Genomic DNA, 11,107 nt, shown 5'->3' on the forward strand with positions numbered 1-11,107 from the left:
ACGTTCAGCTACAGCGATTTGACAAAAACCAGTAACACTTAATAACAACATTTGTATTTTAATGATTTATTTCGCCTTCCCAACGTTTAGAAGACCATGTTGTGGGGGTATTGGCCAGTTTGAAGGCTAAATTTGCCGGTCAAGTAACCCTTCATGTATTCATGTTTACCAAGAACTGCAAGGACTTGTTTATCAACTGCAGTCTGGTCTTCTTTTCTCTCATCAGAGACCGTGTATTTCTGTCAAGTAGATAATTAAATATCTATAAAGGTGAAAGCTAATGTAATGGGCTTTTTAAAGGTCACTACAGTAACAAACCCTGAAGTCTTGCCAAAAACAGTCGATGAATTGTTGAAATAAAGTTGATGTTTTCTATTTACCAGATAAGTAAAAAAGTGTGTGGGCAATAGGGTACATATTAAATAACACTAAATATATATAAGTGAAATATTATTCTTAAGTTGAACTCAACCCAAAAGAAAGTACCTCCGCATCAGCTTCAGTCTTTTTACAATAAGTCACAAAACAAAACAACATAGTTTGAGGGAACCAACACAAAAGCTTTATCATAAAGCAATTTTAATTTTTAAATATATATACATATATGCCTCAAGAGCTGCAGAAAAATTCTACCTGTTCGTCAGTCTCAAAGATCTCTCCCTCTCCATGTTTAGGTTTTGAAAGCTCCTTCCTTTTAAAGTAAGCGTCGTTCACTCGCTTGGGGATCGTTACTCCAGAAACATCAACCTTCGTTTTGGTGGCAATCACATAAACTTGGTTAATTCTTCTTAAAGGAACACCATTCAATTTATGAGGACCTGAGAATATATCCAATATTTATACAGAAACAATGTTTTAACCGGTAACAATATATAACAGTTGTAATTCAGAAAAAGACCTAGAAAGTATTTTATTACTTCTCCAAATGCATGACATGGTAGGCACTTTTAACCCAAATACAAAGCACAATAATGTAGCTTAAAATAAAATATGATTTCATACATTGTGAAAAACCATGTGTGGTAATTATACGAATTCAGCTTTGTTTTTACAAGTGTAAAAGACTGGTTGGCTTACTCCACAAGTGCACCACTGGAATCAAGCACCCATAACCCACCTGTAACCAAGAGCAAACCAGTGTCGAGTTGTTTAAGAAAGACGACTCTCTTCCCTCGATGAGGACCAGCAAGGAGGATGAGGACGGTTCCAGGAGTAATGGATGATCGCAACTTCCTCTTGTGTTCGGAGAATGGTTTCTTCCCGTGTGATCTCAACTTACGAGGAACATCCTCGGTTGGGTAGTATCTTGGCTGTGGGATAATGGGTATTGTGTTAATGATGCTGTGATGTAACAAGTCTGTGTCAACAGTGAAAACAAACAAACTCAGAAAAACTTAAACTACATTTTGTTTTAAATCCAAAATTTATTATGCCTTAATTACCTGTGTAAATTTTGTAGATTTTTGGCATAATAACATAACATTCAATGAAACATTATAAGGATAACATAAGCAACATATATTTACCATTTTCTTGGTTGGTACGAATCGGGTTGAACCATTTTTGTCTCCACCAATAGTTTTAAGCTTATGGGTGACGTCCATCTTCTTTTCTACTTTGGTGACATTCTTGCGATGTTTGAAAGCGTATCGCTTGGCGTACATCACAGATCGCGAGTAGCGGTTGACTCCTTTACGGAGCGGTTTGTTCCGGGGAGCATGAGGTTTCTTCGCCATCCTTGGAGCACTGTGGGTGATAATGTGATGTTAAATAACTGGGAACGTTACACAATTACATAATTGTATATTATTGTGTTGTTGGATAAAACATAATATCATATTTGTAATAATGTGAATTTTATCATAATGTAGGTAAAGAATGTAAACTTTACATTACAGAAATTGTAAACAATATCAATATGTTATATTAAAATAATCTAAAGATGTTACAATATAAATCAGAGATAGTATGTGACAATAAAATATATTGAATGTTTTAATGGCAGATTTAACAATTAAACTTTGTGTGAAGGGTTTTAATTTTTAAATTGTGGAGGATTTCGGTAAATAATTATTAGGAAAGCATAAACCTTTATTGGATTAGTTGCTTGAAATTAAGTAAATGTCATTTGAATTAATAATGAACATTGCTGTAACGTTAAAAAATTGCTAAGTTCGACAGGCGTGTCACAGGAATAAAGCAAACGATAAATTACATTTTTCGACTGTTCTTGCTTTCAAATTACATACTCACAATTAAAAAAATAATGTAAGTCAATAAAATGCCCCCAAAAACGGTTAAATCATAGTAAAAACCTGCTTAATTCTCACCAATATCTAAAACTCCAGAAGCGAGATCGAAAAGAATCTTCAAGTTTTCATCATGTGGCCGTCTTTTTTGTTAAGGCATAGAAATCTTATATTTTAATACAAAATAGGGGAGCGTTTAAAATACTAGGAGAGATTCGCTATTTTTCGCGTAAAATAAAAGCTTTATATTAAAATCCTTCTTGTGTTACAGTATATTTATAATATTAGGCGAATATCGACAGTACAACTTTAACTTTCATGTCAAAAAGTCTGCAGTTTTTAACAGGTTCAAATTTACTGTAAACTGGATGCCGCATATACCCTGTTATAAATAAACAGAAACACTTTAAAATATTGAGAATTTATTGGTCAAAAGCACTTTAGCACATAATCTCCAAACAAACATTGTTTATTTTGAACAACAACATTGTTAGCAGCATCAAACACACAGTTCAAAGCAGCTTGTTTTACAAGCATTAACTCATGGTGTTACCAATACATTATACTGTGTGAAAAGTCCATCAAAGATAGCTTCACAATTTAGGTGTTTTGTGATACTGTCCGCTCCTCATGAAGTGCAACAGTTACTTAGGTATCCTTTTTAGTTCATGGGCAAGCCATACAGTGAATGATAACAAAGTTAATGAACCAGACTGATGTGTAGCAGCAAGATGCGTTGGAACAAATGTTAATAAAGTTGAAATCCCAAGAATAACCTGAAAAAAACACAATTAAAACTACCCACATTGTGGATATACCGGCACAGACAATGAAAGTAAACATGTTAAACCAGAACAAAAGTCACTGTTCGCATAAATTACAGATTTACCGCTTATGTATAGCTGCATAAATTTAAGTTACTGACAATGTAACTTAATTGCAGGTACAAAGTATTTAAATCTGTTTAACCAGATGTATAGGGCATAGCATCATAGACACCTTTATGTATTACATTTAAGGTGTCTATGATAGCATGTGTGTCACATAAACCTAACAAAACTTTGATCACACAAACATGCACATTTTAAATTTAAAATAAATAAACAGTTTTTTTTGTCTCCTATTGTTGGTCTATAAATTTAAACTTTCTCACCTGTAGCCAACCCATTCCCAGCATTAAGTTAGATGCGAGTAATATCCTCGGGTGTAAGCCTGGAGTTTTACGCACTTTGTACCAAGTGTATGTAACTAAGGCTAACGTAGCATGGCCCTGTATGTTAATATTGTTAGGTTAGGATACAATGGCAGCTTAAGTAATTAAAGAACGATATTAATGTATTGTAAGAATACGCTTCAGTTTTTCCATATAGTAGTCAGACCAAATATTTGGATAACACTGATAATGCTAGTTATTGACCTTTGAAATATATATCTCTTATTCCCTTTCGTACATTATTAGTTAGACACATTTTTGTGCGCTGCATATTTAGTAGCACTTAGTGTAAATAGCCATGATGCAAAGAGAATTGTTCAACAGAATGTGTTCTAGTCAGGGCCAGATTCACAAAACATATCAGTTATTTAGCGTATGTGTCCTTGGGCAAGACATTTAACATACAGCTGTCACTAATGGGTTGAGCACCTTGAGTGTTGAAGTAATGGGTAATGGGCTAACACTGGTATAAACCTGAGGTTCCTCTGGTGTGTCACTTGGTGTTTTACCTCACCCATATAGAATAGAAATATTCAGAAAAAAAATTAAAATTTTTCCAACATAAAGTAGGACCTACCAGTAACCTATGATCAAACTGAACTGTTGTTGGGTTCTCAAAGAAATTCAACCATTTAGGTTTAAAACCTAACAAATCTGATGGCAACCACCGATCTGCCATCTTAGGATAAGTGTTGTACGTTAATCCTGCATCTAAACCAGCAACAAAGGCACCTGTGATGTCATATTAGTCAAATTAAGGAGGTGACTGAATTGTTACTGGTTCCACAGGATATGCATAAAATTATAACAACTCAACACTGAGTATGACGTGCACGAAATCATCATATATGATGTGCAACACCTGTGACCTGTGTATTAAACCCCTTGGTTTCCACCCCAAGAATAAACGTGAAAGTATCTAAACCTTTTTAGGTGTTCCAAACAATAGTATAACCAAATTTAAAACATCATTTGTTTCGCATTTATTAATTTACCTCGATAAACAAGAAACCCAACTTTAATGAGAATGTACCTGATAATGCAGTTATAAACACAAGGCCTTTGGTGCTGTACACAAGCCTTCGTAATGATCCTATAGCTTTGGTGGTAGGTATTGGTTTCTGAGGCAGCAGGATGGACAAACTACTCCACAGTAAACCAGTGTAAAGTAGGAATGCGGAGCCCAGATGGCTGGCCAACCTGGTGGAATAATATGTTCAACAAATATGTGGTTTGTATGTTTTAAAAAACTAATATTTATTGAACAGATTTGAAATCTAGTCGATACATAAGAGAATGATTTGAGTTTAAATTAAATGATGCTAAGAATATTTTTCAGTTTGTATTTATTACCTATCTGTTATTTTTTATAGAAAAAAAATCACACTTGGGGTAACGCAAAGGCTTGATCGAGGTGTATGAAACAAAACACCCACTTTATAACAACTATCGTTGAACTGCCAGGCAAGGATAAATAAGTTACATACGTGATAACTTGTAAGCAGGCATGAGGTGTATGAAACAGACACCAATGTTATAATGACATTCGTTGCCCCGCCATGGGGATAAACAACTTTATTCATTTTATAGTAACTCACCTGTATTGACTAACACGGGGTATATCACTGCTTTTAAAATTATCTTCCAGGCCACTCTTGACCATGTACCAACCCAGCAGCCCCTGCAATAATCAATACAAGGTTACTCAATCACATTATATTGAAACAGGTGGCCATGTAAGGTTGATTAAGTTAAGGTTAGAAGGAAATTCATTTATGGTTGACTGGATTAGTTTCTACAGCAAGCCATCCCAGTAATTAAGTTACCAATTATTCAGCTGTTTCTGTGTCTTTTTATATCTCAGTTTTAGAAACAGATGTATAGTCAAAAAAATTGTAACATGTGTGTATAGCCTAAAAAATGATTTAATAAAATAACTTTAGCAACCTGAATGTGGGCATGGGAGTGGCAACCATGGATAAGTCACTCAAGTTCCCACCCTCAAGGATATAAATGACCAAACCAACTAAAAGTCATGTCTACTTATCCACACACTGCAACAGCTTCAGCAACTCGACTGCGGGCATGGGAGTGGCAACCATGAATAAGTCACTCAAGTTCCCACACACAAGGATATAAATGACCAAACCAACTAAAAGTCATGTATGCTTATCCACACACTACAATAGCTTCGGCAACTCGACTGCGGGCATGGGAGTTGAAACCATGTATGAGTTACCATCTAAATGTGCATGCATATAGAATATGGCAGACCCAAGGTGTTAAGATAACTGAATGTCTGCCTCTACATGTAGAGACAATATATTCAACTACACTATACATACCTGGAACACTAGGAGCCCACCAAGCAATCCTGTTCTTATCTTCATACCCTTGTTCAACCAACCGCGACCCATAAAGTAAAACATGGGGAGAAAATAAGCGACGCCGATCATTCGGCCCCACATCCTATGTCCGTACTCCATGTGCCAGATAAACTTGAACTCCTTGAGAGTCATGTCGTGGTTTAATCTGGAGGTTAAGGGGTTTATGTCCTGTAGGTAGGTGGGTGTGACTCATCCATGGTTGCCACGCCCATGCCCACAGTCGAGTGGCTAAAGCTATTGCAGTGTGTGGATAAGCAGACATGATTTTTGGTTGGTTTGGTCATTTATATCCTCATGGGTGGGAACTTGACTTATCCATGAATAAATACCCAAAACATAGATAATATATGGCCTTTAGGCTTACATTTAAAAATCACCTACATGGTATACGTATAATAGATAAACTAACCTTCTACACTATATAAACCAACAACATTAAATTATCCCATTTAGAGTTTTACCACTCACATTTTAAACTCTGGATATTGTTGATATTTTCCAAACTCTTCCATCCATTCCTCCTCTGTATGCGGAGGTTTCATGCCTTTGATAAGATGCCAATCCACCATTGATAAGCCGGACTCTGTTAGTCTTGTAACCCCTCCAATAACAACAGCACCAACAGTCTGTTAATGCGAAAATACTTAAAATTCTACAGGCAATAAAATTAACCAAGGGTATAATTGGTAAATAATATGTTTATATAAGAACTCTATACAAATGTAATAAAACTCTGGGTACAATAGGTTTAGTTTTACAAAAAAAAAAAGCATGTCCATAAACTTCATAAGGTTTTCATACCGATAGGTACAGGAGAGGATGAGCTGGTATTAAAGTCAAATAAAGGATTCTCTCACGTGGGTGATTTAATTTATAGATTTATTGAAGGATTTAAAGCAAAGATAATGAACATGCTGCAATTAGTGCTTCAGTGTGTAGGAAATATTGTTCATTATCTATGGTTGTTAAGCCTCCTTTCTGCACAGGATCAATACAATGGTATATACACAACCACACCACCAGTAAAACCACAGGAATATGCATACAATGCTGTTTCATGGAACATACTTGTTATCTGAGGTTGGCATCGAAAAAATGCGCCACAAACCTTTCGTTATTAACTTACATAAGTGAATGAATTTGATCGTAAATACGTCAGAGATATTAAAGTTATGAGCATAGACCACAGCGCTACTGAACAAACAAAATCTATTTTAAATTCATTTTACAGCAGCAATCATAAGCGTTAGGAAGCGAAAACAAAATTCTGCTGAAGTGTTATGTTTGAAAACGTCAATAACACTCTATTGACGTTTGTATAAAGAATGCAATTCCCTTCCAACTACTTTAAAGTATTACTGGAACAAAACAACCAATTAACAAAGTCCCCATAAAAGACAGTAATATAATTTCTTGTTTGTACCGGTATAGCAAAAGGTTTTATTGCTATGTAAAAAATAGGTATTATGTATAACAATAAAACAACAGTGGCTATTACACACTAAGTAGCCTATAAAATGTTTGGCACACTTATTTGATAAAAAGCTTGACCGTTCCACCCAACAAACACATTTTTAACTATTTAATAAAAATACAACAATATCTTGGTTAAAGAAAACTGTGGTTATGACATCATAATACCAAGTACAAGTATAGAAACAGATTATTGGATAAAAATATTGACCATAACTAACAGACTGAAGACAGATATAATATATACTAGGCTGTTAAATAAATACAGTATTACTGTTCTGGATTCAAGGTTATGACATCATAATACGTACCATTCCACAACAGCCAGCTAACCACCAGCCAACAACTTTACGAGTTCCCGTGTTAATATTGGTTGCCACGGTGACCGAATGACGTGAATGCTGGATCGGTAACGACTGAAAAAATTTATTTATATATTTATGAAGATAAATATTTGCAAAATAAATTATAACCATCATGTTGAGAAAGCAACCATGGATAAGTCAACAACAATATTGATAAATAAGCCTCAAAGTAAAGTTACATTAAACTATTAACATTAAATATCTAACTAAACATGTTTTGTTGTTACAGATACATGATAGTGGCCTGGGGGGTTATGCAACTATTTAATGACAAACTGAATGTGTTGATCCAACTGTAGCTGACATAATTATGTCAATAAGGATATTAAATATTATGAAACAAACATTTCAGTTCTTGTAATCCACCATCACAACACACAGGCGCGCAAATGTAATAATAAAACTCATTATTTTAAATATTGTATGAGCATTAATAATGGATTGGCAATCCGCTGTGAACCAGGATTGCTATTCCATATTGTAATTTTATTCAGAAAAATATTGGTTTAATAATAGGATGGGGAAGTCAAAACCATGCATATATATTATATATATATATATATATATAACATAATTTGTATTTATCCTATATATTTTTATATCTTTACAACTAATATTTAATTACCCTCGCAAAGAGATGGAAAATAATCAAATAAACAAAAGATCATAGTTAAAAAGGATGGTCAAACTATTCAAGTTTTTGATGAAGGAGCTTAGTGCACAGGTATCCTGCTACACTAGACACTATGGTTTCCTACCCTGTGGCTGCTATTAAAGCTGTCTGTTGTTTTTGTAAGGTTTATTCCATTTATTCATGCATGGTAAACTTTTAGAAAGAGTAATTGAATTACTGCTTTGGATAAAAACACCTAAAAGTAAAATGGAAAAATATTTCCCTCTGTCTTGAAAAAAATTTTACTTTTGTGTGACGGTAGTTTAATTACTGCCTTAAACAAAACCCCAAAAAATTTTCTGCTATATATTGTATATATATAAATATATATAACGAAATTCTTTTTATATATGTACATTTATGTTTTTTTATTCCTGGTTGATAAACTTGAAGGCAGGTAGTTTAATTACTACCTTAGATAAAACATCTTAATGCATATACATACATATATATATTTTAAGATAAAAACAAATACTAGTTACCTTTAGTTGTTTAAAAGCGACATTTGTTGATTGGCCTTCCCTTCTAAGCGACGAAGCTATTCTTCTTATACACCAACTTCCATACATCATGTGAACTGTAACAGCAAATAAAAAATGATCAATATATATTATTTTTGATTAAAGATTACAACTGTATGATGGTTACATATAAACAATAGCAAAGAAACACCTAGAATTATTGGGTTCTAGGCCAAATTGAATTTCTAGTGCATTTAAATATTGCAACTTTGAAAATTGATTTCTTCGTTATGTTTGTGTGTGATGACAACAGTCGTTATAACATAGGTGTCTTATTTCACAACTCCTGCACATCAGCTATAAATTTTATGCAGCATTCTTTCAAATACTATGAATTTAAAGTATGTATTATTATGAAAGCTATTGGTATTCAGCCAAAGTATTTACTGCTATTATATGAATGCTATCTATTCAAAGTATGTGGCACGTCAGCGTTGCTGTGCTTTACAACTAACTTTGACAGTAGGGTGATTGCATTGTTACAAGGCGGATAGAATTTGTATGTTTTTCCACTCTTAAACTTTTTGTCCAGCGTTAAACAAAATATAAACTTGAGCAAGACATTAATGCAAAACAAATCTATCTAACCAGCAAAATATAAGCTTGATTTACTTGCAGGGTCACAGCCTCTTATTGGTATTGTCCTACTGCTTCAATCAGTTGCTTACACATTTGTATATAATACCTAAACTACCAAAGTTCCTAAACACGAATTGATATAAACACAAAATTTACTTATTTTGGCCTTTGGGTCAAATGAGTTTGAAATTAATTTTGCTTTAATAATAATAGGCCCAATAAAACGACATGAAAAAAAGCTTCATAATAATATTTTTATTCAATAATTCATTCATTCAACCCATACACTTTATGCACAAGAACACATGTAAAAAGAAACAAAAACTTTATACTGAGTTAGATGCCAGAGCGAACATGGATCAGATTTTTCGTGGCTTTAATGAGTTTATTGACAACAGTTGTAATAACAAGCATATTAGGGAACAACAGATTTTACAAAGTCTGCAATATCATTAGTTACCCAGTGCAGTAAGAGTAGTAAAGTAAAAACCCCAATAAAAATCAACTACCCTGATTTTACTAATTATTTCAGTCACAAGGATAACGTATCAATGTTGAATTATTGCAGCTAGTTGCTACAAGAACAAAGCAGCAACAATACTACAGTTTATGTTGGAATCTATGCAGGTTTATGTTCATGTTGTCAAGTTTATTTTTTCCCAGGTTTCTGTTTGTTTCCTGAATTACGAGGAGGAGTGACCGGGCGTCCGGCGTTTAAACCCCCGTAAGGGAACTTCTTCTTATCTGCTGGCTTGAGGATCTGGAAGGAGCACATGAGAGTTTCATCCACGCTCATCATTGCTCCTGCGTTGTCAAACTCCCCACAATAATTGGGAGCCGAGAAGAGAGTGACGACTTGCCGTTTGGCGAAGAACTCGTATCCATCTTCAACAACCTGGTGAGCACGACATATGAGGTCAAGGTCATGCTTGTGAAGAAACTTGGCCACAACCTCAGCACCAAACGTGAATGACACTCCTCTATCATTCTCGCCCCACCCGAAGACTTCCTTGTCAGGATCCGACCACAAGAGGTCACACAAGAGGCCTTGATCTGGAACATCAGTTGGTCTCATGATCCTCCGGATCTGCTCCATGGATTGAAGATCAGGAGAGAGTCCTCCGTGGCAGCAGAAGATCTTCTCATCAATAATGGCAGCAAGCGGGAGACAGTTGAAGCAATCCGTGAAGGTTTTCCACAACTTGATGTTGTACCGGCGCTTGCACTCATCATAGAAACCATAGATTCGATTGATGCTCGCACACTCATGGTTGCCTCTCAGCAAGAAGAAATTCTCCGGATACTTTATCTTATAAGCGAGGAGAAGGGCAATGGTTTCCAATGATTGCTTTCCACGGTCCACGTAATCTCCAAGGAAGAGATAATTTGACTCTGGAGGGAAAGCTCCATACTCAAAAAGCCGCAGAAGGTCATAATACTGGCCGTGAATATCCCCGCAGATTTTAAGGGGAGCTTCAAGTTCCAATAGAATTGGTTGACTGAGGAATATTTCCCTTGATTTCAAACATAAACCTCTGATGTCGTTTTCACTCAGTTGAACACTCTTGCCGGGCCTTGAACCTCGTACCTCCAGGAGACTTGCAATAATTTTATCAACATTAAACTTGTCATCAGCCATTTTGAGCA

General features: G+C 35.0%; 3 protein-coding genes across 6 annotated transcripts; all 3 read right to left on the reverse strand.

Annotated features, from left to right (window-relative positions):
• Positions 1-50: 50 nt before the first annotated feature.
• Positions 51-2,470, reverse strand: LOC149737181 (large ribosomal subunit protein eL6-like). 3 transcript variants are annotated; one of them, XM_089876034.1, is made up of 5 exons: positions 2,331-2,470; positions 1,527-1,746; positions 1,118-1,310; positions 634-818; positions 51-239 (listed from the first exon to the last, which is right to left on the reverse strand). In XM_089876034.1, the coding sequence occupies exons 2-5, from the start codon at positions 1,734-1,736 to the stop codon at positions 87-89; spliced, it is 741 nt and encodes a 246-aa protein (XP_089732160.1). In that variant the 5' UTR covers positions 1,737-1,746; positions 2,331-2,470; the 3' UTR covers positions 51-86. The 3 variants fall into 3 exon arrangements, with proteins under 3 accessions (XP_089732160.1, XP_089732162.1, XP_089732161.1); XM_089876036.1 differs by having other exon boundaries at positions 2,316-2,359; XM_089876035.1 differs by lacking the exon at positions 2,331-2,470 and adding an exon at positions 2,216-2,320.
• Positions 2,471-2,654: 184 nt separating this feature from the next.
• Positions 2,655-9,585, reverse strand: LOC149737182 (heme A synthase COX15-like). Of its 2 annotated transcripts, none has more exons than XM_089876022.1 (10): positions 9,494-9,585; positions 8,843-8,937; positions 7,634-7,738; positions 6,318-6,475; positions 5,808-5,994; positions 5,061-5,143; positions 4,496-4,662; positions 4,040-4,194; positions 3,403-3,519; positions 2,655-3,025 (listed from the first exon to the last, which is right to left on the reverse strand). In XM_089876022.1, exons 2-10 carry the CDS (start codon positions 8,930-8,932, stop codon positions 2,894-2,896), a joined length of 1,194 nt encoding a protein of 397 aa, XP_089732148.1. In that variant the 5' UTR covers positions 8,933-8,937; positions 9,494-9,585; the 3' UTR covers positions 2,655-2,893. The 2 variants fall into 2 exon arrangements, with proteins under 2 accessions (XP_089732148.1, XP_089732147.1); XM_089876021.1 differs by having other exon boundaries at positions 9,470-9,585.
• A 111-nt stretch (positions 9,586-9,696) lies between these two features.
• Positions 9,697-11,099, reverse strand: LOC149737183 (serine/threonine-protein phosphatase PP1-gamma catalytic subunit A). The gene has a single exon (XM_089876027.1). The coding sequence runs from the start codon at positions 11,097-11,099 to the stop codon at positions 10,110-10,112; it is 990 nt and encodes a 329-aa protein (XP_089732153.1). The 3' UTR covers positions 9,697-10,109.
• Between the last annotated feature and the right edge of the window lie 8 nt (positions 11,100-11,107).

This window comes from Ciona robusta, chromosome 4 (genome assembly GCF_009617815.1).
Source record: "Ciona robusta chromosome 4, ASM961781v2".
Lineage (NCBI taxonomy): Eukaryota > Metazoa > Chordata > Ascidiacea > Phlebobranchia > Cionidae > Ciona > Ciona robusta.